This window comes from Lissotriton vulgaris, chromosome 6 (assembly GCF_964263255.1).
Source record: "Lissotriton vulgaris chromosome 6, aLisVul1.2, whole genome shotgun sequence".
NCBI lineage: Eukaryota > Metazoa > Chordata > Amphibia > Caudata > Salamandridae > Lissotriton > Lissotriton vulgaris.
The window spans coordinates 417,700,998-417,728,616 of record NC_141694.1 but is presented as its reverse complement, the minus strand read 5'-3'; the positions used below and the strand labels follow the sequence as shown (position 1 = coordinate 417,728,616).

At 45.0% G+C, this 27,619-nt stretch overlaps 1 protein-coding gene across 2 annotated transcripts in view; it reads right to left on the bottom strand.

The window, feature by feature from the left end:
- Positions 1-27,619, bottom strand: part of LRRC1 (leucine rich repeat containing 1) — a 517,165-nt gene that overhangs the window by 63,473 nt on the left and 426,073 nt on the right. For both annotated transcript variants that reach the window (XM_086926433.1, XM_086926434.1), the window contains exons 10-11: positions 12,866-12,949; positions 2,008-2,123 (exon numbers count right to left, since the gene is read on the bottom strand). In XM_086926433.1, coding sequence (XP_086782559.1) covers positions 2,008-2,123; positions 12,866-12,949 — 200 coding nt within the window. The remainder of the gene's footprint in view (positions 1-2,007; positions 2,124-12,865; positions 12,950-27,619) is intronic.

Genomic DNA, 27,619 nt, shown 5'->3' with positions numbered 1-27,619 from the left:
GCGGACCGCCTTATCACATTACAAAACAGAATGGTGTTAGACATCATTCTTGCAGATCGTGGTGGAGTCTGTAAATTGATTGGATCCAGTTGTTGCATTTATATACCCGATAACGCCCCTACAGTATACCAGGCCATTCCTAAATTACACCACATTGCCGATTCCATTCACCAGGATGAAGGAAATTGGTCTTTGATGCGATGGTTTTGGGGACTACTGTCTGCATGGGGATGGAAGGTATTGACTTTCATTGGAGTAGTCTTGGGCATCATCTTTTCGTGTTGTCTTTGTTTGCAATGTGACCCCGCAATTTGTGGTCTTTGTGCTGCTATGTGTGTTCCAAGACCCATGTCACAGAAAACAGAGAATATGAAGATGATGTTGCAGCAACAGCTTGACGACCTCATGTCCATTGACATTGATTCAGATTAGCGTGAGTCTTTGTGTATTGCCTGCGTAATGGCAAAAGGAGGGTCTGAGGTTCTTAAATTTCAACTCCATTTTACATTTACCTCCATTTTGTGTTGCCTTTACACAGGCTGCTCGATTCACGAAGTGTCTCTGCCCCTTGGACTGCAACGTGTCAAAAAAACCCTCAGTCCTTGTTTTGAAACCCATCTCAGACAACAGCCGGCCTAACTAATCCTTGTCTGGACTACCTAATCTCTATATCAACTATCTGTTAGCCTTTAGTATTCTTCTCTTGCCGTATCTTATCTTTTGGCCTTCACCATTCTCTCCTTCTGTTTTCCTATTTTACAACCTTTCTTTTGAAGCATACAGACATGTCCTGCCATTACAACACTGAACCATGGGTACCAGTATTGATTAACTTTGGGGGCTGGATAACAGACAAACATGTAATCATAGAGCATTCTGGTTGCACAACACCTTGTTTTCAAACTCTTCTGATTGGCTAAAACTTTGTGCATTGGGTGTATGTTTGTACAGATGTATTTTTGCTATAAAAGACTGTGAGCCACGGAGTAAAGTGGCAGTCTCCGGAGAACCTACTTGGTGAACTTCTTGGACAACTGTGCTTAGCTGCAGTTAATAAACTTGGTTTTCTATGCCAACAGAGTATTCCGTGTCTCTGTGCAACAAGGCAGGTGAACTCGAAGATTTCAGGCGTGCCCGGCACCGCCAGGCCCAAAGACCCGGATCTTCATCACTGCAGCTAGACCTAGCGAGCCATGACATCTCTTGTGAGGTTTGAAGATGCAGTTTAATAAAAAAACGTCATGGTTTTTCTAAGTAAAAAATAAATGAATAGCCACTTCAATATTCATCATATTAGAAACTGTAGGTAATTCCTTCTACAAAGAAAATTCCCTCTGACAGGCTTTCTCTCCAAAAATAAGACATGCAGCATGTGAAAAACATTAATGTGTAACATGAGTGCTGTTTCTTTTAAGAGTTTCAATGAAAGCACCAATTTAAATATAACATTATATATAACCTTATCAGCTAAAGTAAAACAAGGACTGTTCCGAACCATAGCCTCCTATCTGGTAGCAAAAAACACAAATGATGAAAACGTGCTGGATGCAAAGACAGCATTTTATATTAAATTTCGAAGGAACCAAGGTAAATAGCTAGGGTAACCTTTGATGCACAGTATTCCACGTCCCGTAGAATATTTTAACTTCTAAATGGTTCTATTTACACCACCACCTACAGGGTTGTTCCCTGCTCATTCCCACATTGGATAGGGATTTATTCCTGCCCGTCACAGGAGTAAATCGCTGACCATTTCCAGGGAATTTGTGCCCCAAAGCGCCCACTCCCTGTCCCTGGTATACTATTTACTCATGAGCCATTTTAAACAACAGTGGAACAATATTGCGCATAAATACAATGATTTAAGAATTGAAGTTAACATGTTCTGACTTCCTTGTACATGTGGTATTTGTTATGCTTAAATTGCTTAGTGAATTGGGGCCATGCTGCTTAAAGTAAACAAAACATGAGACTATCAATAAGAGTAGATGTTAAATAAAACTTCACCTGTTTCCAGCAACATCTAGCACATGAAGTTCAGTAGCAGCTGAAATTTCTGGAGGAATTCTAGTTAAACGGTTGTCACGCATACAAAGAACGTTAAGATTACAGCAGCCTCCAATCTACAAAACATAAGAAAACCTGCTATTTGAATTATTTACACAACCCAATGTTATAGTTTAAACATGTTGACATGTTATTGACACAGCGCAACTGATTTCGACAAAGAAAACAGCCTCAAGTACTCTCCTTCGAAGTCCACCTTGTGAACACTTCTTTTACCCGCTTAAATGTGGAGGGGAGAGTTTCCAGTGCTAAGCCCTCTTTTCCCAATGTTTGAACAATTTTACTTTGCTTACATGAGCTGACCAATTGTGCACCACTGTTCCACAGAAGATCGAGACTGTACTGATACATAGGGCTTGCCAAGAGAGCAAACCCACAAACACCTCTTGATGTTTAAGTAAATGGCACCTCAAAGGGTATGGGAAGTCTAACATCGCTGTCTTTTGTTCTGAGGATTCCATAACAATTTGGGATGAAACGGCACACAACCGGAAATCTATGCACTATGCTGGAAAGCTAAGTATATTCCATACAATCTCCACATACACATGTATGCACCGATGGGATATACATAATATCATGTTTTGCATACGGAAAATGGTCCAATAGAATTTTCTGCTTAAATTTGATTTGGGCTATCAAATCCGAAATAGATTTGCTGACTCCCCCTTGATCGTTTTTGCACCGACAGCCCACCTACACCATCCATAGGTCAATGAAATGCACCAACTGCATGGATGTATGCGGATGATAAACTTCGAGTTTGCATTAAAACCAATTGTACAGCTTGGTGAAACTAGAGATCCTGGAAGTGGGGGTCATTTAGCACCAAGCATGAAATCGTGCAATATCCTCATCTATTTACCAGAAAAAGAAGAAATTGGGAGTATTTTCTGATTCAGATCCAACGAGCACTACATCACAATGCTTTTATAGTGCACAAACCAGCTACCTTTCCTATTAATCGTTGCTTGTATTTAGCCCTGCACATCGTTTTTCAGACGTTGGCTAGGTTAGCGCTATAAAATACCACATACATACATAAACCTTCCCCACAAATAATTTGAATTGTGGAGTGAATGAACACCAAACTCATAAAGATCTTTTAACTACCACAATCCAACAAAGATATCATTTACCGTTACATCGCAGCAAAATTCAACAAGTCCCTCCCAAAAAAGTCACTGCTGAGTAGCAGCTAGACTGTACTTTAACAAAATGCATCCATTCCTAAATCTGCTATTAAACGTTCTAGCTTGCACCTAGTCAATCCGCAGCCATGGATCAATTGGTAAAAAGGGGGTAGACTGCCCCGGGATGACAAAACCATAATCTGGGAATCTCCAGCCTCAAATCTAGTCAGGGCTATAATCTTCTGAAAGTAACATGTTCCAAGAAGTCTTTATGCAACTGGTGTAAATATTCCTTATAACACTGGGCTGCTAAGTAGTGCATATCTTTTTTGGTGCAGTTCGAAACTTCCTTTAAGTGAGTAGGAAGCCTTTCAAACATCTGTCCCATCGAAGGCCTTGATCCAAAAATTCAGATTATCCAAATTTCTACCTCACCTATTTATTTATTGAATTTATAGGGCGCAACAGCTACCCAAAAACGGTTTCCTGACGCCAGAGCGGACTGGGCGAAAGGAAGTGGCAGTTTGTAGAGATTATTGGTTAAATAACCAGGTCTTCAAGGCTCTGCGGAAACGGTGCAGATTGTTTCTTTATGAATAGCTAAGGGAAGGGAATTCCAGAGTGAGGGACCAAGATAGGTGAAATATCTGCTTCCCATCCATGGAAAGTTTTCTTGAGAAGCAGAGCGGATACTGATGCTGATTATCACCATGCTTGCTCTATATTGCTGCTTTCAGCCAACATGCAGCCTCAACTGGACGCAAGGTAGCACATTTGGTTATATATAAAAACAATAATAAGATACAAAACAGCTCCTGCAATGGAATGAAAATGGAAAATTATTTTTCTTAATTCAAGCAAGAATCAAGAGCATACAGAAGCCTAGTTCAAGGGAAAGGAAAATTAAAATATCACACAACATTCTACATTGGACTATCTTTCTTGTAAATGGAAAAATACGCAATATTGCTACACTTTGTAGACATTCAGTACAATTGAAAACCTTATTGCTTGTGCTTAGGTAAGAACATAAATATAGAAGATCAGTTTCCTGCACATTAATAATAACAATAGTTAACTAAAGTTAGAAAAAAATAACAACTAAAATGTACCAAGTGTATTAACATTTATACTATAAATAAAAGACAAACTACATGAACAACAGATCGTATTTTCATATTAAAAAAATTAAAATACAAACAGATACACTTAGCTGACACAAAGACCGTGGTCACTTAATACCCTGCTTCCAGGGCTGCTTTTTCAAAATGTATTTTTTACAAAAATTAAAATTAGATAATCACTAGGTTAACTGGTGCACCTTGTCTACAAATAAAGTCTGTGGTATTCAAAGAAGAGTGTGAAGTAGAGAACCAGCATCTGCAATACAACTGCACAAAGGTCCAGGACATTGTGAGGAAAATGTAACTAAAGGGGTTGAACTACTCTGGGTGCCCTGATGTGAACCTAAGCATGTGGGAAATTAAACAGTGGCAGTTTCTTCAGGAGGACGAAGGGGCGTAACCCCTGCCTGCAGAGGAGATAAACATGAAAAATAAAAATGGCAATGAAATGATTTTATTGCCATTTTATTTTCAATTTTTTTTTTTCCCTCCTCATCTCACCGTGTCAAGTCTTTGTGGAACCTTTACAGCCGTACTCGATCTCTAGGGGCCACCAGGCTGACCACATTTACTTGGGTCACCAGACCTCCTCCCCTTTAGTACCGGGGACATGGTGTAATCATAGGAGTGTCCAAATCAGTCTTAAGTCCCTTCCCCATCTTATAAGAAGATGCCAGATGTTAAGCAGCTTCTCCTCGGCCCTTTCGTATTCCAACCGGGCCATACTAAATGATGATCTTGGCCAGTCCTCACTGCTCGGGGGTAGGTGGTCCTTCCACCTCCTACATATTTCTCTCCTTGCCAGCAATATCAAATATAAGAGGAGCCCTTTTTCTAAACTAGTAGCTGACTGAAAAAACAGACCATCGTCCCCAAAAATCACTAAGGAAGAATTAACTATAATCACAGAGCTAAAAAGTCCTGACAAACCCAGTCCTATCCAAGTCCAAAATTGATCTAGTTCTTTACAATCAATAAACATATGTATATCATTGGCCAACAATTCCTGACATCTTGGACATTTCGGTGGAGGTAGAGGGGCACATTTCCCGATTTTATAGGGAGTGTAGTAAAGTCTATTCACCACGAAGAAATGTTTTTTTTTTTAAACATGCAGGCTTTATATGTTTATACAAGATCTTCAAAGATGGTTCTAACATATCCTCTGCCTGGATAGCCAGTGCAGAGTTGTTCCAAACCCCTTCTGCTGCTGGTATCCCTATGTCATCTCCTTTTATTAGTTGCTGGTACCAAACGGAGATTTCTTTAGAGATTGGTGTAAAGGATCGAATAAGCCTTTCTACTACCTCATTGTTCCCCATCTCCTCCACTTCTGCTGTATACCAGGACACTAGTTGAAGATATTTAAACCTTGACAGATCTATCCCAACCTTAGCCCTCAAATACTCCCATGGGTGTATCCCATCCTCATCCATTAGCTCCTCCCACTTCATTATTCCAGCTCTTTGGATGGGTATAGCCAGGGCATCTTTAAAGCAGACCGGGGTACCAGGTGAGTCCCAGATTGGAGATGAGGCTGAATAAAACCCGATTCTACATCCTACCCTTACCCTGTACCATGTTTCAAGAGCTGTTTTTAAAATCTTTAAACGAACCCTCTTGAAGGATCTTGGAGAGCCGAACTTATACATAAATCCATCATTCCTCCCTTCGATTCTTACCATTTCCTGCAACAGTTTGCCCCTGGGTGAATCATCTGGCCTAGTGAGTAACGTGCGAAGACTCTTAAACTGAAAAGCCACAACATAGAGACAGATATCGGGGAGGGCTAAACCACCTTCTAATAATTTTCTTCTACGTTTTTTCCAGGATAAACGTGTCCCTTTATTTCCCCACACAAAACTGCCAATCTTACCCTGTATCCTTTTTACATCTTTCTTGGGGAATAGTAGCGGTATGGTAGAGAATAGATATGTAAGCTTTGGAAGAATGACCATTTTGACCAAGTTCACTTTCCCATATATTGTTAATGGGAGATTTTTCCACCTACTGAACAAACGGTCTATTTCCTTAGTAGTTCTGTCTAAGTTTATTTTAGGGATCCGATCTAATTCCTTCACTATATAAATCCCCAGATATCTGAACTCCAAGCTCTCCACTCCTGCCCAATGATCTAAATTCCAGCACATAAAATCTGTCTTAGTTCCATTCACCTTATAGCCAGACAGTGCCCCAAACTCTGCTGTCAGTTTCTCTATCTGGGGTATGGCTGTAACTGGGTCTCTCGTATACAGGATCAAGTCGCCTGCGTAGAGGGCCAATTTAGAAATATACTGTCCAGATTGAAAGGGTGCTATAGTATTATCTAGCCTTATTGCCTGCGCCAAAGGTTCAATATACAGATTGAACAGTAACGGCGAGATAGGGCACCCCTGCCTGGTTCCCCGCTTGATATTAAAAACTGATGTTAGTGTTCCATTTAAAACGATCCTAGCTGAGGCTCCCCTGTAACAATTCTGAAGTGTACTGATGAAAAGTGGCCCAAACCCCATTATTTCAAGGACTACCCAGAGGTATTTCCAGCAGACTTTATCGAACGCCTTGGAAGCGTCGAGGGCTATCACTGCCAAGGGTTCTGACTTTCCTACTGCTAGATCAATATTTCCCAGTAGGAGGTGCATTTGATCCTCAATATGCCTATACGCCACAAAGCCCTTCTGGTCCTCATGGATCAACGCAGGTATCAATTTGGCCAATCTCCCTGCCAAAATGCCCACAAAGATTTTATAATCTACATTTAGCAGGTAGATTGGTCTGTATGAATCTGCTCTCTGATGGTCCTTTCTGGGCTTCAAAATTAAAACTATTATAGCTTCCGTCCAGGCGTTTGGGACCCTACCCTTTGGTGAATAGATTGAATTAAATATGATTTCTAATATCGGACATAACTCCTCAGTTAGATGTTTATATAGCTCACTGGGTAATGCGTCTGTGCCCACAGCTTTTTTATTCTTTAATTTCTTAATCTGTACTGAAATTTCTTCTTTTGCGATAGGGGCATCCAGGGTGTTCCTCTCCTCTTCAGATAGCCTAGGCAAATTCTTGTTGCTCAACCATGTATGTATGGCTTCAATAGGCGGATTCACCTCTTCTCTATATAGACTAGAAAATAAGGAAAGAAGACAGTTCTGCATATGCTCAATATTTCTTGATGTTTCTCCATTATTGTTATTGATTATTAACTCCTTTATGTCATTTCTCGCACGGTCAGTTCTAGATTTCCACGCTAGTAATGCTCCTGCCTTTTCCCCATATTCAAAGTTATCCATCCTATTGGAATCCCACTGAGCTTTACACTTAATGTCTAGATGCCCTCTATATGTTTGTTCAGCTAATTCTAGATCCGATTCGATCTGGGAGAGTCTTCCCTGCTCATTAATTTGTACATTAATCCTTTCCTGCTCCAACTGTCCTATTTTAATCTCAAGATCTTTAAGTACCCTTGTCTCCGATCTGTTCTTGGCACAGACTATTGCATGAAGCTTCCCTCTGAGCCCTGCCTTGTAGGCGTCCCATATATAATCAGAAGTAGTGGACCCCATATTAAATAGAAAAAATTCTGCTGTATATGCCCGGATAGATTGTATTGTCTCTGTACTAGAAAGAATAGACCTCTTTAATGTCCATCTAGACTGTGTCTGTGTTACGCCTTTCACATAGACTAACTGGAGAGGGGAATGGTCAGATAGAAGGCTGGGCTTTACTTCTACTTTCTTTATAACATTAATTGAGTGCCTATCTGTAAACATGTAATCTATCCTAGAGGCATGCTTAGATTTCTTGCTGTAGAATGTATGACCCTGTACTACACCCTGCTTGGTTCTCCACACATCCTCCAAGTCTAGATCATGAATCATATTCTTTAGTGCGCGCCGTATCTTTGGTGCCCCTACGTAATTACTCCTGTTGCATCTATCCCTTGTTGGGTCCAATAGCACATTGAAATCTCCTCCCACAATATACGGTGGTGCCTCCAACATCAATATAGATTGTAATTTCAAGATGTAGGAAGGGTCATCCACGTTAGGGCCATAAAAGGAAGCGCACATGAATTCTATACCATTCAACAGCATCTTTACAACAATCCTTCTCCCAGATGTATCTGTGTGGACACCCCTAACTGTTGCCGAGGTACCCTGTTTCACAAGTATAGCTACTCCCCTGTTGTGTGCTGTCTGAAGCGAAACCTCAAAATCTTTTATACATTTAACCTTCGAGAATATAGATCGACTTTCGAGTACACTCAGATGTGTCTCCTGTAGTAGGCAGATCTGGGCACTTGAGATTTCCAGATATTTAAGAATATGTCTCTGTCTGCGTAGACATCGCATTCCATTCACATTCCATGTGACAAAGGTAGTCCGTTTATCCCTTAAACTTTGTTCTCCCATCATTCTTCCTACTGCTTGACAAGCGTAATTCCATACCACTAGTGAGATGAGTATTTTTTAAAAACAAATTCCCTATGCTCCCCCACCCTGTGCTCCCCCTTTCCCCCCACCCCAAACACCTTCCCCCAGTGCCCTACCCCCCCATTAGGAACCCTCCATTCCAATAGGCTAGGCCTATTTGGCTAGGCTCTCTCTCTTAGATGCAGTTTTAATATTTATTAAACAATAATGCTCTGTTTATTCATTAATCACCATATTGCAGCCCTTAGCAGCTCTAGTCATTCATGATTTTTGATTCAATGCAGAAAACATCGGGGGGAGATAAATGATACACCCCTTATAGATACCAAATAGAGGAAAAACTTTCTATCCTTATCATTCACTTCCTTTAGAGCTTTTTTCTTTTTTAATTTTCAGAATCAATTCATCAGCTTCCTCCCCTGTTTTGAACAAGTGCATGTGGTTGTTCCACATCACCCTTAAATGTGCCGGGAACTTTAACTGTGCCTTGACCCCCAAACTATTCAATTCATCTAGTCTTTTTCCCAGTTCCCATTGTCGGGTAGCTGTCACATGGGAGATATCCGACCTTATTTGGGAATTAAAGGGGTTGGAACTATTGAATGCGATTGTTTTTTCTTTCAATGCTGATGATAAGATTTGCTCTTTTACCGTGTAAGTCAGGAAATTCACCAGGATTTTCCTTTGTTTCTGCCTGGCAGGATTCCTTCGAAAAGGATCTCGATGAACCCTCTGAATTTCCTGTACAAGATCAACCGTTTCATCTCCTTTCAAAACAGTCCCCCTTATCAGCGATATCACAAAGCCCTTTAAATCAGCTCCTTCCATTGATTCTGGCACATTGAGTATTTTTAAGTTATTCCGCCGGGAATGGTTCTCCAACCTCTCAATGTCTTCTTTTAACTCTCGGTTTTGTACACTTAGTTTCGCCACTACCTCATCAGTAGAGCGCACTGACTCCCTTATCTGTGGAACTTGCTTCTCCAACACTTCTGTCCTTAACATGACATCGAGTCTTTTTGCCAAAACTTCACATGAAGCCTGAACAGCGGCCTGGTTGGCTTCAGAGGTCGAAAAACGGCTAGCTAATTCGGATTCATTACTTTCCGAAACCGTAAACCTGTTTGATATTTCTTCCTTCATAGTTAAAAGGATATCCGCCAGCGTTGAAGAGGACAGATCAGTTTTACTAGTGGCTAACTTACTGGTACCAGTACACGCTAGCCCTCCCTGCAACTCGGGCATTACGGGGTTTTTCTGATGTTCGGTAGGCAAGGGGCTAATTGGGGGAAGATTCCTCTCCCCCATAACTCCATCACCCTCTATCAACACAGAGAACTTTTTGGAGAGGGTCACGTCCGGGTGTATGGCCAAATTTGCCGTCCGCTCTCCCCCTTCATCTGCTGGCATTTCGTCCATCCCCCCCATCCATGTTAACCATTTTGATTGCCCCACCTCCCGTAACAGTATCCTCTGTGCTTTTCTTTTGCTCTACCACTGTACCCTGCTTTGTGATGCCCTTTTGTGCGGTTAAAACCGATGCCGGTGATGGTGTTTTCGTAGGCTTTAGTGATTTAGATGGCGTCTGAGAGGTACTAGTAGCCATTACTTTATACTAAGTTTTCAGTGAGGGGGTAACCTTAGTGTATAATGGAACCCCTTTCTTGGTTTTAACTTTCCTTTTAGGTGTTCTTACCGCAGCCTCCTCTTGACTTTTATCGGGACTACTAGTTTTACCCTTGCTTTTGCCTTGCCTTTTCGACTTTACAGACGCAATTGGCGGGGACACTCGCATGGGGTACCCAAAGTTTTCACGAAGGGGGTCTTGTGTTAACCTGGCCGTCAATGCATACCTGTTCACTCTTCCTCCTTGGATCTGGCCCAGGACAACTTCTCTTTTCTTTTCTTCTGTCCCCACCGTACTACTAACGTCTTCCACTAATTCAGATTTAATTTGGTCATACACATCCCTCTCTTTATCCCCCTCAGGAAATGTAGTTTCGCCATCCATCAATCCCCTTTTCTGCAACAATGCCGTGGCGCCCTCTTTCACCCGTATGTGTCAATTTTAGATATTTCGAAGACTCAGGTAAGCCGGGATAGTCCGTACCACCAATAACCCGTTTCAGAGTATACTTCCCCCAGTATCCCTCCACAGGGGCTACTAATACTCTGCTTGGTCGGTGTAGGTGTGTTTGAGCTTGTGTTTGTTGGCTCAATGATAGTGAAACGATTTCATTAATCACATTCAACACCTTAACAATATTAACCACCCCGATTGCGCTATTTTGAGTACTAGAGCAGCATATATCGGAGATATTGGAGATGTTCAAAAAATGTAGAACAGATACAGTCTTACCGCTACCATTTTTATGGAAAACCTCACTTCTGTTGCCTCCTTTCCTCCACGGTACCTGAGCTGCTCCCAGCGACCCCAACAGACTACGGGCTGAATCGCATCTCCTTCGAGCGGAGGCTGCCTCCTCCCACCGTGTACGCGTGATCTCCCGGACGCTGCCTCCAACTATGCAGCCGCTGCCTCCGTATGAGCGTGGAGCTATCTTCACATCCCCCGTCCCTCTCACGCTCTCCACCAAGCCTCGCCGCTCGGCTCCTGCTCCCATTAAGGTAGTCTTCACCCGCACTGCTAAGGAGACCAAAGAGCTGGGTAATCCGCCACCACTGCACTCCTTGATACGGCCTCCGCCTCCTCCTCCTCCGCAAAAACCGCTACAAGTCTCCCGTCCTCTGCTGCCGGAATCGCCCTGCTCCGCGTTCGTTTCCGCTGTCGAATCTTCCGCCACCACAAGGAACCGAAGGAATCCAAAGAAACAGAGACAGAGAAAAAAATGGATGCCACTGCTACACGCTGCTGCTGCTGCTATCCTCTCTCAAGGTAAACAGAGCATCCTTCGCGCCTGCATCGCCGAGCTGAGCCGAGCCGCGGACTCTTAGCTTACGGCCGCCATGTTCCCTGTTATTCCCTTTATTTTTAAAATATTGCATACTAAATTTAAAAAAAATATATACTAATTTTTTTTTAAATTTTTTTTTTATTTAGTATGCAGCAGCCTCCAGCCAGATAAAAGGGAGAGTGTCCTTCTCAGCTGCTGATTGGCAGCATAGCGGACTAGAGGAGCAAGGTAGACCCTTCCAAAGTACGCATGTCAGTTTGGCAGGCTCTCTTGAAGTGACATGCCCACTAAGGGGCTCTCGAGCTGGCCAAAGTGACATGGGCATTTTTCAGCTCTCCACTCATTTGTCTTAGACAGCTGGGTGGAGACCAAGCACAGGTCTAAAGGGCTTGAAGGAGGGTCCAGCAAAGACGCTCCATCCAATCCTGGCGCTACTCTGACGCTGATGAGAGCAGCGCGAGGATTGGTTAGTGGTACTTCCTGGAGGCTGGAGCCTGTAAAGCTGACAGAGGAGGGACCGAAGAGGATGTCGGACGTGCAGCGTTGTCTAAAATGAGAACAACGTCCCCACTTTGCACTCCACTCCAGAGTGAAACGTCAACAATTAATCAATTGGTTCAGAAGAATTTTTATATAGTCGTCATAGATCGATCCTAAAACATATTCATTTATTTAATTTCATTCTATTTGAAATCATCAATTCGTCGTGTTAAATTACACGCTGAAATATTGTATTTTCAACATATCCCAATGCATTTCGGGACTGGCCCTTCGTCAGGGGAACTTCGGATTTCAAGGCAGAAAGTGTTCGTGCGATGAAATATGGCTAGTGCCTTCTCCGATATGCCAAGAACTTCAATGAATCCTCACAGTATGTCATGCTGAGGAAATGGGATCTCAACTTTTCAAAAAGTTTTTGGCGGACCTGCTGAAGTGTTGACAAGATTGGAATTCTCCATTGAATTTTAGCAATGTAATGTAAGAGTAGATTAACATATTGGTATATATTTAAATAAAGGATATATAGTTGCCCTAATCATCATCTCAAAAAGTGCAATTATTTTCACATCCATTTAAAGAAAACATAATATTAAAGAATATAAGGTACAGCATTAGAGTAGACAGAACCGTCCACAAACTTTCAACTTTGATTGCCCATCTTCATATCACAATCTTAAGAAAAATGTACTCACCTCTTTCGGTATAGACATCAGTCTGTTCCGATCTACATTCAAATTGTTAAGCTTCTTAAGTTTTCCGATGCTCTTTGGCAAAATCTGTAAAGATATCACCATTAGTCTGCAGCTAATTACTTCTTTTTTAATTAACAAGATAAGCATGCTTGCAGAATATATTTGAATCTGAAAGCCTTACAAACATCAAAAAGTATTCCATTCCACTCCGAAATGAGTTAGTGTATAGATTAGACGTGCATTCAACTGCCTGAGGTTTACTATTCTTATGGAAGATGGTATTTGGGCTCATGGGTATAACACATTATTCATTCAGCTTATAACATTAAGCATTGCAAAGGTAATGAAATAACAAACAAAGGTGTTACAGAATTCAATTGTACTGATTTTATCAACCTTTATCAGCTGAAAATCTATGCTGACCTACCTACATTGGAAACTGACACTCATGCCTCACAAACCCAGAGTAAATGCCCTAATCCCCTGAAGAATCTTGTTGTTTAGAATCCCATTCCAGAGGTGAAACAGTCGTAACAATGCAGGCAGAGCCACTTGTATTTCGACCACGCTGGCCTTAACCAAGCATATGCGTGGTTAAGGCAGTGTGCGGTCTAGCTGCCGCTTGGCGGAAGCAGGAAGACGCCAGGATGAGAGGACGCAGTGAGGTAAGTGGGACTGAATCCGGGTTTTGGGGGAGGTTATTATTTTATTTTTTCGTGATGGGGGTAGTTTTCAGGGCTGAGGGTGGTTGAGATCGTTTTCAGGGCTGGGGGATCGGGGTCGTTTTCAGGGCTGGGAGGGTCAGGTCGTTTTCAGGGATGGGGGTCGTTGTTGGTCTCAGGGATGGTGGGTCATGTTGAGGGCTGGGGAGGGGGGTAGTTTTCAGGGCTGGAAGAGGGTTGGGCTAGTTTTTTTAAAATTAGGGGTTAGGCATTAGGCCGAAGGGCAGTGGAAGGGGCACTTTTAGTGATAGAGTGGAGGATGGAGGGGGGGGGGTCTAGTTAGCATATGTTAAGGATAGGGTTTTAGTCCTCAGGGCAGGGGGAGGGAACAGGTAGTCAGGATCTTTTTTAGGGCTTAGGTGAGGGCTGGTAGTTTTTTTTTTTTAGGGCCGGTGTAGTTTTTTCAAATGGGGGTCAGGGTTTTAGGCCTAAGGGCAGTGGAAGGGGTTGGGGTAGTTTTAGGGACAGCGCAGGGTGAGGGGGTATATTAAGGGTTACGAGACGGTTGAGGTATCTGGACTTCAGGGCGGGGAGGGTAGGTATGGGGGTTTGTAGCTTAGGGCGGGAAGTCACAACCTTAGCCACGCATACCCTTTTACAATTCATGCCTTCACCACGAAATAGTGTAGTAAAGGAATGGGTGGTAAAGGAATGGGTGGTAAAGGAATGGGTGGTAAAGGAATGGGTGGTAAAGGAATGGGTGGTAAAGGAATGGGTGGTAAAGGAATGGGTGGTAAAGGAATGGGTGGTAAAGGAATGGGTGGTAAAGGAATGGGTGGTAAAGGAATGGGTGGTAAAGGAATGGGTGGTAAAGGAATGGGTGGTAAAGGAATGGGTGGTAAAGGAATGGGTGGTAAAGGAATGGGTGGTAAAGGAATGGGGGGTAAAGGAATGGGGGGTAAAGGAATGGGTGGTAAAGGAATGGGTGGTAAAGGAATGGGTGGTTACGACGAATTTGTGGTTCGGGCTGTGTGGTAGAGGCACGCGTGGTTTAGAAATGCGTGCCTATATCATGCAACCGTTCCAGACATGTTGCTAGTTATGTATCAACAGTTCTAAAGATGCTGTTCTTTGTCAAGGCAAGATATATATTGCTTTCCTTAGTGGTGGCATACTGTATAGTGTGTCCCATTTCTCAAGCTAGGTTGAATGCTAAAGAACACAGAGGTCCCTTCCACAGTGGTCAGAGGTCTGGATCCCAGTCTGCAGGGCTGAGCGCATGCAATAGTTTCAAAGAGCATAGACAGGAGACAAGAGGGTCAGGCCCTAGATGGGTGAAAGATAGTCTTGCCTGCTGTTTCCATCCCCACCTCCTACAGTGGTAGGAAGGTCATCAAGTGCACACTGCTAAGATATGAGCAAAGCACAAATAGGCCTCAGCCCACCCCATGACTTGTGAATCATTGGCAAAGGAAAGACTCATGGTAGAGTTTGATGATAAAGCAGCAGTGTGAAACATAATATGCAATCCTGGACTATGGAAAAGGCCCACAGAGAGCAAACAGTGGAGCGTGCTGCAGAATTCTCTTTAGAGGCACTGCTTTAGCTAAAGCCTTGAGAGATGTTTCTTTTAATCTGAGGAAGTTAAAAGACACTTGGTAGCTGCCCATAAAGGCACACCAAGGTGAGTGTTATGATTAGGACCTGCCACAACAGTCTTGGTTCCAAGGATTTAAAAGAAAGACTCATTAAAAACACAAAGCCTCTACAATAGCACTATTTGACCTGCAACTAACTTTAACCAGGAGCAAAAGAAAGAACTTGTAGTGGCGTTGACAAATTAGAAGGAAGGAGGGGAAGTGGGGGGGAGGGGGAGGGCTCGGGGTAGAGTTGCCATCAAAGAGAAAGTCAATGTACATGGTAGGCATGACTAGGGAAATAAGTGAAAAAGCTGGAGACTGATGAAATCAAGGATTCTTGGGCTAGCAATAACAAATGACATCCAAGACTAAAACAACTGAGGGCAAAGAACTTCTTTGCAGTTATAACATGGAGATACATTGTTTCTTCGCTATGGGGTTCAACACTCCCCACAATCGCAAAGAAGGATGAGCTGCTGAGGCAGAGGCGGAAGAGATAGGCTTGAATTCTTGGAAGAGACCTAGAACATGTTATTGAGCTTTCCTTTTTCTCAAAAAATTGCTCTTTGTTAAATTTTCAATATCAGGTCATGCTTTTCATGGACACATTAAATCAATCAGGATTTATAAAGGGCAGCTAATCCAGGCTCTTGCAGGTCCTGGAGACTTATTTGAACAGCCAGATCTTGAGGGCTATTTGCAATTCCGGTTGTGAGGTGATGGTCCAGAGGCTGTTGTAGGACATTGCTGCAAGGTGGAAGAAGGAGCATACCTCACTTATGCTTTGGTAGATGCAGGAAGTATGAGTAAGTGAAAGGGAGGCAGAGCATAGTCTTCTCAACTGTTGGTGAAAGCTCAGGTAGTTGTTAATGTAGACGGGTCTTTAGTTCTGTAGAGCCTTGTGTGCATGGGTCAGCAGCTTGAATTGGCATCTCTTCTGTATGGGGAGCCAGTGGATTTGCCTGAAGTAGGGTGTGATGTGGATTAGTCCGGGAAGGCCAAACATGAGACTGGCTGCAGCGTTCTGTATGGGTCGAAGTCTATGTTGGAGGTGTGCGGCGATTCCTATGTAGAGGGCGTAGCCGCAGTCTGGTGAGGAGGGCTTGTGTCACTGTGTGTCTTGTGTTAGGGTAGCCACTTAGCATGCACAGAGTGAGGAGGCAGGTGGAGGAGATGGCACTGATCTGTGATTTCATGGTGAGCTTGTTGTTAATGATGATACCAAGGTTTCTGGAGTGGGTGCGAGTCCTAGGTCTGATGGCCACCAGAAGTTGTTCTATGAATTGATGCGGTTGCCAAAGATCAGTACTTCTGTCTTGTCTGTGTTCAGCTGAAGGGAGTTGTTCTTCATTTAGTTGGTGACCTTTACCATGCATCTGTGGAAGTTGGTTATGGTGGGGTCGTCAGTGAGTAAAAGGAGGAGTTGGGTGTTGTCTGCGTAGATCATTTATTCGATGAAGAGCATGGAGCTGAGGGATGAGCGGTGGGGGACAGCACAGGTGATCTCCTTTTGTTCAGAGATCAAAGCTGGTAGGTGGATCCTCTGGGTTCTTCAGTTGAGAATCCATCTGAGCTTGTCCCCTTGGAAGCCAATATGGTGGAATCTTTTGATCAGCGTGTGGTGGGATACGGTGTTGAAGGCTGCCGGGTGGTCAAGGAGGATCAAAGCTGCTGATTCTCCTCAGTCCAGGAGGGATTCAATGTAGTCGGTGGCTGCGATCAGAGCGGTTTCTGTGCTGTGATTGCTGTGAAAGTTGAATTAGGAAGCAGCGAGTAGTTGGTTCTGGTCCAGGGGCTTCATGAGTTGATTGTTGATTATCTTTTCCAGTACCTTCACTGAGAATGGAACCTGGGAGATTGGCCGGTAGTTTTTGAATTTTTTAGTATGATAATCTACGAAGATAATCTAGATGCATTTTAATTGATCTCTGTCAGAGCGATGAACATTAATCTAACAATATTAACACTTGAATAGAAACATAACTAACATTGCCTGATAATACAGTCATGGATGGACTTGTTCAGATCACTACAGCATATGTTCTACACTTTCATTTCTATCTCAAATACTGAAGGTATCTGTCCGACTGCCTCACACTGCACCCCATATCCTTGGTTTCCAGTTTTAAACATTTTTAGAAGCAAGTAGATCAAAAGGGGCATTCTCAGGGTAAGTAAGGAAATCCATGAGCGGGTGTGGGGGCTTTTCACTCATGGCTGCCAGAGTCGCTTATCTACATACGCAAAAATATTTCACGTCTCCCACCTCTCACAACTCCCCAAGTGGGTCTGGTACACAACTGAGAAATGTGGCATCTCAAAGCAGTCTCTGGTCTGTTTTATCATCCAAGACAAGCTGGATTGTGTCCCATGTTCAGCATTAATCTGCACCTGCAGGGTTGTACAAGTGTCGTTCTCAGCACTTGTTCAGGTCAGTAATCCTCACTCAGGAGGGAGCACTGATGAAACCTTCCAGTGCACTGCTTTATCTTTTTTTGCTAACACTATTGAGAGGTCAATTAATCTGTTTGTTGCTCTGGTTCTTTTCTGTTGGCCTGAACTTCAGGAGACAACATGTAAATCGTCTGTCCAACACCACCGTTACTAGGGTCACCGCCTTTTTCAAGTAATCCCGGATCACGGGGCATTGTCACAGCATATGATGGAAGTCTGCAGCTGACACTCTGTATCGAAGGCATGAGTCAGTTGCAGCAATGTACATCCCGCAATCCGTATTAGGGACAGGTAAGTTTGATTTAAATAACTGAACTGAGAACATTTAAACCTAGAGTTCCTGGACACCCTTTTCATGTGTTCCAGAGTGCTTAGCCACAGAATCCTAAGCAGATAAACTTCCTATCATTCTTTCACTGTGGTGATGTCTGCATAGTTCTTCACATGAAATTTTTTTAAAAATCTTTTATGTCAAAACTATAGAACCGAGGACATTAATCATTACAGTAAAGGACACAAGAGATTCCTTTCGGGCTCAGAAGTCCCATCATACTCTTGTGTGCACACCTTGGCCATTTAGCATGAAAAGTGGGAGGGGGCCTGGCCAAGGTGGCCGCTGCAGAGAATGCGCACTGAGGAGCTTTGTGCCAGGCCCAATTAACAACCGGATACTGACCCCCTGACGAGACCGCTAACTACTGGCGGAGAACCCACGACACCCTGGAGCGTGAGTTTCCCAACCCCAGATTGCAAGATAACCGGACCCGGCAGTGTGTCTCTCCAGCCGTGACCTGCGCTGGGCAACGCATTTGGGCCTGCGGCTGCGGAGTGACGCTGAAGCCCACTGTGAACTTCAGCTTGTGGACACCAGCTGGCTGGAAAGTTGCGGAGGCCGGTGAGCCCATGTGATGACGGACTACACAGTACTGCGGCATCGACCCTGTGTTGGTGCTACATCACAGGTGCCTTGTGAGAAGCACCCACTGCTCTGAGGAGACGGCCAGCTGTTGATTGCAGGCCAGCCCAGATTTCCCCACTGTGGGGAGTGCACTGGCTGGCGGGCGAGCATAGCAGGGGCCCCTGCCTATGGAGCCTGCCAAGGGTTAACTGGTCCCTCTCTTAGATGACCATCTTCCCCGGGATCAAACTATGGGACATATCTGGTGGGGCCCGCTAACCAGCGCCGCCTCGCAGCTTTGCCCTTGGGGCTTTATTGACGCCTGGGGCTTGCAGTGTGGTCCGTGGCTCCCCCTGGCTGGGGTGCCCTGAGTGACGGGAGAGACTGAGGAGGGGCCCAGCAATCCATGTCACACCGGACCCCCACCTCCAGCATTTGATAACCAGGGACCAATCCCACACGTGCGTGAGCGTTTGCGAGCAGGGACTGTTTCTGGTGGCTGGGACAGAACTGGGCTCGCTCTATACTGGGTACCTGCCGCATCGTTCTACCCACGGACCGCCACGAAGTGGCCAGGTCCCCACGCTAAAGCTAGCACCTAAGAGAGACACTTGAGGGAGGGACCCCCCTGTCTCCTTTAAATTGCTGGGCTGCATTATGCTTGATGATACTGGTAGCCACCGCCTGAGTAGGGGGTCCCCATGCCTACTGGGTCTGGCTTGCTGATTCACCGATTGGGAGTCTGTGGTTGCCTGGATGTGCAGTCAGTGGGATGCTCCAAGGCTTGTTGGACGTTGGTTAGTGGACCTGAGACTGTGACGAACTGTTGTGACCTTTGCTGCTGGGGCCAGAGACTGAGTTGCAGTTGGGATTCACAAGCCCGCCCCCTGAAGGAATGCCAGAACGTGGACGACGACTGTGTCCATAACCATGTCGGACCCGCCTTCTTTGAATGATGAGCACTTGGGAGGGGGGTGCATTGGGTGGTACCTTGCATGCTGCTGGGCCTTATAAACCGGGGCCTCTTGCTGCAATGGGAGTTGCCCTTCCTCCCTCTACCTGGAAGCTTTGGGAAGCCTGTAAAACACTGTGGGAAGCCTGCAGGGTCTACTACGGTTCCCGCGAGGGGCCTTAGCCTCTGCTCTGCAAAGCCTTTGCGCACAACATGAACTGATCCGCACCAAGATCCTTGCCCAAGCTTCCTGACTGGTTGAACCTGGGGGCCTCATGTGGTGGGCTCTTTCAGAGTGTGATGCCACCAAATGCGCTAAGGCTGCTGTGGGTGCAAGTATGTGGTCCCCCTTACTGTGAGGGGCCGCGGACTGACAGCAGTGGCAGGGTCTGTGAGCTGCTGCAGGACAGTTGTAGCTGGCGGACTCCTTATCTCACTTGCGGCTCTCGCCTGGTCATGGCAGACCCCCGCCCCAGACTATCTGCTTCCTTCTGGCAGGGTGTTGATCTCCCGGTACCACTAAAACCCTTATTGCTGCCATGCCCGACTGTGTGTGGGGCCTATCCCATGTCTCACGTTCAGATGATGTGGAACAGGTCCTACAGGATGGCACCCGGTGAGGCGGTTATGGAGACAACCTCACCGTCTGCCATACCTCCACCCACGAACGCACTACAGCACCTCGAAGAAACACTCCAGAAGCACTTAGGGCAGTTTGAGAAAGTATTACATGCTATTTTAGACACCTAGACCCCACTGGAAGCCAAGATCGAAGCAGTGTCCCTAACCATGGGCCTCATGTGTGCGGACCACCGCAAGCTGTCCTGCGAGAGCATACGAATCAGAATTGACGATAGGCCAGATGTCTCCTTTGGTACGCAAACTAATGTCCAAACTAGCGACAATGCAGGAGGAGGTGATGGCTTTGCACCTCAGACGCAGATGGGTTGCTCACTCGCAACAATGTTTGTTTCATTGGATTTCCGGCGAGGGCAGAGCTTCCCAGTGCTGAGAATTTCTGGAGGAATGGCTGATGGACACAGTACTAAAAGACAGGGTACCTGCGCTGATCTCTTTCGAGAGAGCACATCGCATCCCAGGATGCCCACCACGAGCTGGGGGCACCATCTCTCCCACTCATCGCTAATTTTCTCAACTTCCAGTACAGAGATTTTATCCTCCAGGGCTTCCATATCAAGGGCCCGTGGCACTTTGAGGACGCAATAATTATGGCCTATTCGGGCTACACTCTGGAGGTCCAACCTCCGTGGGGCTCTTGCGCAACCTGCAAATTTGTTATGTGCTCTTATTTCCGGAGAACCTCAAGGCCATCAATGGTGACTCCTCTCATATCACTCCGAAGGATGGCTGGACCTGGCTGCATGCAAAGAACCTAGTACGCATGGCTGACAATGAACGTGAGGATGACACCTGGGTGGCACCTAAACCACGGCACCGTTGCTGCAAGATGTAGTGCATCTGCTGGACCGGGAACAAGTGGCAGTGGAATAGGCACAAGCAGTGGAGGTGGCAGTGCATCACAATCATGACCACTCCTTTGCTGTCCTGAAAAACAAGCCAAGGGCAGCTCGAGATTTGCGGATGACCTCTTTTGACTAATAATCGCACAGCGCTGACTAACCACCTACCCTGCAGAGGACTCCAGTATCACTTTTCTCCCTACTTGTCGCACCATGCTTCCATCGAAAGTGGGCCTGGCCACTGTACTCTTATCTTGATCCTATGGCGTGTCCTAAAACTGTTTCCATGTGGACTGTTAGTGGCACTCAATCTTTGCTTGGTTTTATTTTCGATTTGGGGAGACATTGGCAGGCCCTTCTATGAGCACTGCCCAGGGATGGATTGCTGCTATATTGGCTGGATGTTGTTTATCTTTATAAGTTATCCTCTGAGACTATTAATGTTGCTTTAAGCTATTCCCGACCATTTGGCGCCTACACACCTGCACTAGGGTGGGGAGCAATGTGTGGATGAGACACAGCCAGACAGGGAGGGGTGCACTTTCATCCTAAACATCTTGCGCATCTTCATGACATTTACCGTCATGTCTACACCAATACCGGACCGCTCTGAGCTGCAGCATCACATTCTTACCTGGAATGGGAGCGGTATGGCTGCTCCGTCCAAGCGCAACTGCATTTATTTGTATCTCAAATGACGTCACACTCACATTGCGGTGCTACAGGAGACCCACCTCATGGAATGAGAGCTCCACAAAGTAAGCTCTAAATGGAGAGAGCGGACATATAGGAACACAATGTCAGCATATGCAAGGGGTGTTCTCAAATGGCTAGCTCCCGGGGTCCCCTTCACTCTCGGTACAAAGCGAGTGGACACGGATGGGAGGTATGCCATCTTGGAGGGACACTTGGATGAGGCCTACCTTACTCTGGTGGCCTTGTATGCATCCAACTCCAACCAAGCAGAGCTTTTAGATAGTCTCCACTCAGTGCTGTGATCTTGGGAGGTGACTTCAACTGTGTGGCCGACTTGCAACTTGATTGCTCTACCCCACCATTACACACGCCGGCCAGTGTCCGCACCATACAACACTTGCGCAAGTTTTTGCACTTGTGCAATGTATGGAGAATGGGACACCCACATGTCTGTGAATATTCTTTTTATTCGGCAGTACATGATCTGCACACCAGGATCAACCTTATCTCACACACAAGTCTTATTGGCTCCCGGGTTGTCCGTTCTGAATAATTGGCAAGATCTCAGTCAGATCATTGCCCCTTTCTTATTACACGGAGTTGGGGTAGGCAACGCCGCTATCCCCAGCTGGAGGCTACAGATCGAGGCACTTTACGATCCTCCATTCCGAGGATTTGTCTCTCTGCCTTACAAACTACTTCATGAAGAATCAGGCTTTTGCTTCGACTTGCACCTGGGAATGGGATGCACATAAGGTAGTGGTCCACAGCCATTGTATGGAAGTTTCTTGGGGTATCCGTCGCTTCCTAACGGAGGACCTTGTGCCCCTTGAATGTGATCTCCGCCAAACAGAAATACAAGTGGCCAACCAGATGCCGTCAGCCACACAGTTGCGACAGATACATGCGCAGCGGTGCGAGGTGGAGACAACATTGAATCTTCACAATCACCGTAAGAGAACGGCCATGATTCATGCCCAGGGCCATCGCTCTGGTAGACTGATGGCTTGGCTCGTTTGCAAGGAACATCAACGCATCCTTATTGTGTCGCTTTGTGACCACAACGGGGATCTTGTTACTTCCCAAATGGCTATTAACACAGCCTTCTGCAATTACTATCGCACACTGTATGAGGCACCTGCCTCTGCATCCCCGGATACTATACATCAGGAGGCCCTCATTGTGGTGCTACCAAAGCCGTGACCTGCTAGATGTCAGATCGTACCACCCCCTTTCACTGCTGAACCTGGACTGCAAGATTTTAGGTAAAAATGTTGAAAACCACTTCCTACCATTCATCCACTAACTTGTGCATGACAACCGGAGCGGTTTTATACCAGGTCACAGCAAGTTTGTTAATGTGCAGAGACTACTGCGCCTTATGCATGCCCTCCCTCACGCCCCAGCGGTTGCCTACAACCAAGTGACTGTGTTAACATAAAAAAAGCCTTTGAGACACTAGCTAGGGATTTTCTTTTCTCAACCCCCACTGAAAAGGAGTTCGGACTGGGCTTTATGGGCTGGGTACATACCTGTGCGCATCCCGAACTTCTAAGGTGAAGACTGGCCAGGTGATATCAGACAAGTTTCAGATCCAACGTAGGGCCCGTCAGGGCTGTCCGCTGTCCCCACCAATTTATGCACTTGCAAAGCAGCCCCTTGCGACTGCGGGGCATGACGCAGCTAAGGGGTGTTCTGGAAATGGGGGCCCACCAGATGATCATGCTCTACACAGATGATGCTTTGATTTATTTGCGTAACATGGAGGCTGCTCTGCCCAACCTCATACGCCTGTTAGACAATTTTGGAGAAGCATCTGACTTATATGTGAATTGGTAAAAGTCCTGTTTATTCCCACTGCACCGCGACCAATGTCGTGTAGAACTGAGGCCATCAGCATGCCCCTTCAATGGTGATATGACTTCTTTAAGTTTCTGGGGGTGCACACAGAGACCTCTGAGACAGCAACCATGATAAGGCGATTGGCTCTATCCGCCGCTCTAAGCCCTTCTGGCGTTCGCTTCCCCCTTTCCCCACTAGGTCAAGTGGCCAACTCTAAAATGTTGGTGATGTCAAGATTGTTGTACTTTTTTGCAGTCCTGCCGGTTGTAATCCTGCTGAGCTTCTTCCGGGCGCTTAACTACTTGCTCCTTTAATTGATATGGAATGCCGACTGTCGCTGAGTAGCTCTGACCATAATCCAGCACTTTCAGAGGGTGGACTTGGAGTCCATAACGTTGAACTGTACTACGCAGCGGCGCAACTGTAGTAGCCAATGACCTGGCTGTGCAATGATGCCTGCCCAGAACTACCCTTACTTAGGGCGGGGCTCAATGGAACAGACATGTATACAACGGCTATCAGACCCCACCATCCACCTTCGACAGGAAATGTCTTTACTGGTGGTGGCCTGCAGCTGCTGGTGAAGATACGTACACATGGGGGGGCCCATCTTCCATACTCACCGGTGATTGCGGTCTGTGACTTGCCCCCACTACCGGGTATGATCTGCGAGACTAATTGGGACCTCTGGAGGGAGGTCCTCATTGAGCAAGTGGGAGACCTCTATCTGGAAGGTGTTGGTATGTCATTCCAGGTTGTCATGGACACATACGGAGTGCCGCTGGTCAATTTCCAACCTACTGCAACGTATGAAAAGTAGTGCGCACCACCTGGGGTGGGGAGATGAGGAACTATCCGTCTCTGCAGTGCTCCATGCACTGTTATCCTCTGGTGGCACATCACATGCCATCACTACCCTATACACAGTATGGCATGTGCTGAACCACACAACAGTTGCGTTTGCCAGATGGGACGCAGGGTTGCAGCAGCCCTTGACAGATGGGGCCTGGTGTCAAGCTCCACAGCTGATTAAGAGTGTCTTGTAACCCCAGGTTTAGGTTCATGCAGATAAACTACATCCACCAAGCCTAACTGGCCCCTCATCGAATTAAACTTATGTTCCGGATGCTTGACCCGGTCTGCTCTCGCTGAGGCCTGTAGGTAGCAAGATTTTATCATATGGTGTGGGACTGCCCAGTAATGCAACCAGAGTGGCATATGACAATTGCGATGATGACTGATTTGACAACACACGCCCTCCCTCCTATGCCTTCCTCCTGCCTGCAGGGACTGCCTCCCCGTAGAAAGGGAGACAAACACATACACAGATTGATCTACCTTGCATTTGTTCTGTTTAAACGATAAGTGGCCATGACCTGGAAATCCCCTGCACCGTTGGACCACCAACAGTGGATTCGCAGCCTACTAACGTGGACACATGTAGGGGTTCATACTCTTCAGAGTCTCAGAGGACGCGGGATTCCCTGCGCCGGCAGCGAATGCTGGGAGACCTTTCTACTTATTGTGGAAGCTAAGAATGGTACATGCCTACCTTGAACCTACATTTCATTGACTCAAGGGTCAGGCGACCACTAGGTCCCCACTTGAAACTGTCCAGTGCTCATGACTGCCAGTCTATGTATATACTGCGCTAACCCTTGCGCTAGCAGAAGATGGGCTCATCTACCCCCCTACTAGATGATAAATACACATGAACTACATGTGTATCGCGACTCAAAGCGCGCTTGTTTGAGATGCCCTCCCAAACCCTCCACCCACTTCTTTAGGGCTGGACCTTCTATTGCCTACACATAGTCTGAAGAACACATTTGTTCCCCTACTCTCATTGTTATATTGTTCTGATTGCAATGCTGGGGCCTATTATTGATACATTGATTGCACCACAGAGATACTATCGTTGTTATCACTTGATAATATCCTATGCATGAGACGCATGTCGCACCAGATCGGTCTGCTGCGCTGTTTGTAGCAGCTTTATTGTCATCTGAATAAAATCTAATAAACACATTCTAAAAAAAAAAACTAAAAAAAATAAAACTCGGGACACAGACTACTGGAAATAAGCTTATTTTCCCACATGCATGAACTATAAACTTATGAACTGGTGATTAATTTGAACAACTTTTCTTTTAACTTTGAAAGGGTCTTTCATTTGCTTGCGCAATTTGTTATTTAGTGTCACAGCTTTGTTTGGATAGATGCATCCACGGCTAGTCACTTTGTAGTAAGAATGTACTGTCAGGGTTTGTTCGGGGGAGGAAACGTGACGTCTAGTTTATCTTTATTTACAATATGCATATCTTCAGTAATGATTGATAAGTGCGCTCATTGCTATGCTTTTAACAAAAACATACGGTGTGATTAATAAGTCGTATGATATGGATTTACAATTGATTTGTGTAATATGTCTGATGTCGGCAGTCTTTATCTTTAAGAATATTTAGTAAAATTAGTTGGAGAAGCATTTATTTTGTATATGCCTCATTATCTGAAGCTGTGTGCTTTTTTGTTTTGCAGGTTTGTAGATGTCCAAGAAATTAGGAGTGAGCTGTGAATGGTGTGTTGCACAGAATTTAATTGCAAATGTATCTGAGCTAGGCGTCTTACCCCTGGTTATATGATCGATGACCAACTTGATCTCTGCTATTAGGGGTTCCTCAAGAGCATCCTGGTTGTGTAGTGATACAGTGAGAATCGCCAATTAGTAAAGAGATAGCTCTATCTCGGTTGGCTGAATAGAGTCGCTTATAAACAAACTGTAAATACACCATTAATATTGCCTTGCCACATGTATGTAACGGGGCACTAAAGTCTCTGCAAGCCACTCCTCCAAGAAAAGCTGCACACTAGGGTCCTCTGACCCCTTGGGAATATCAACAACATCGATATTTTGGAATTGGGAGCATCACACAGCATTTTCTGATTGTTGCTCAAGGTGTTGAGATATGCCGCTTAGGTCAACCAGTTGTTTTGGCATTTCAAGCACTGAAGGCTTCCTGGTCAGCAACATAGATTTAAATTCTCCCAATATTTCCCCACAGCAGCCCAACATCCAGGGCGACAGTGCTGATCTAGGACTGTATGGCAATCTTTGTCTCTAGTATGGTTTTGAGTATTTAACCAGTTGGATTTTCCTTTTTCCTTCTATTACCTTCACTTTGCACCCAGTATAGAAAAGTATTCCAATGCAACGGTTAAGAATGTAAAGAAAACAATTGACGTGATCTATGGAGTGATGTGCATATTAACGTATTAACTGTCAAAGATTCACATTAATTTTGGGAGAACGGCTATATCTAGGCCGGAAATCGTCCAATAAATTTTTTGAAACAATTAGTATTTGAACTTCTCATTAAATAGCTATATCAAAATGAGCAACAAAATAGTGAAACAAGCTCAGACAAAGCCAATAAATATAGCTTGAATTTTGAGTCCTGGTTAAAACATTAAAAAGCCTGGTGCGGTCGAAACGAAACTACAAATTAGTGATTTCATTATACAGTCCATCTAAGAAAAAAATAATTTCATGTGTGATACACCATACAGCAACAGCAGGAGAGAATAAAGAAATACTCATTTGGCAGGCATATATTTTCAGAAGTTCTACTATTCGGCCAATGGATCTGATCTACATTTTCAGCCCAGACTAAAACCTTTTTCAAAAAGCCAATTCAGTGCAGAAAAATACCACCCCAAAAAAATGATTGCTTTGTAGCTGCAGTGAATTTATGAGACAAATATATTAATGTGTGATGACTGCTGGTCTTTTTGAGATGTAAAATATCAGCTTATGCATTCCAGCGTAGCACACAATAGCAGAAGGAAGGATGCACAAAAAAACCAGTTACTTGAGGTGAGAGAAATACTCCCCTGAATTGACCCACAGCTCACCAAATGTACAATTGGTAAAAATGGGGAACCAGCTGTGATGTGGAGTCAGACACAACAAGCACTGGAAAAGCCAAAAGGTCTGCGGTTGACTGCCAGTATTTTCTATTTGTCAATGCTGGTTTTGTTTTATCGTAGTTTTTGCAAAACGTTATTGTTATGGAAGCTGCCAAGCCCTTGTCAATCTAAAAAGAAATATTGGCTAAATGCACCAAAACAT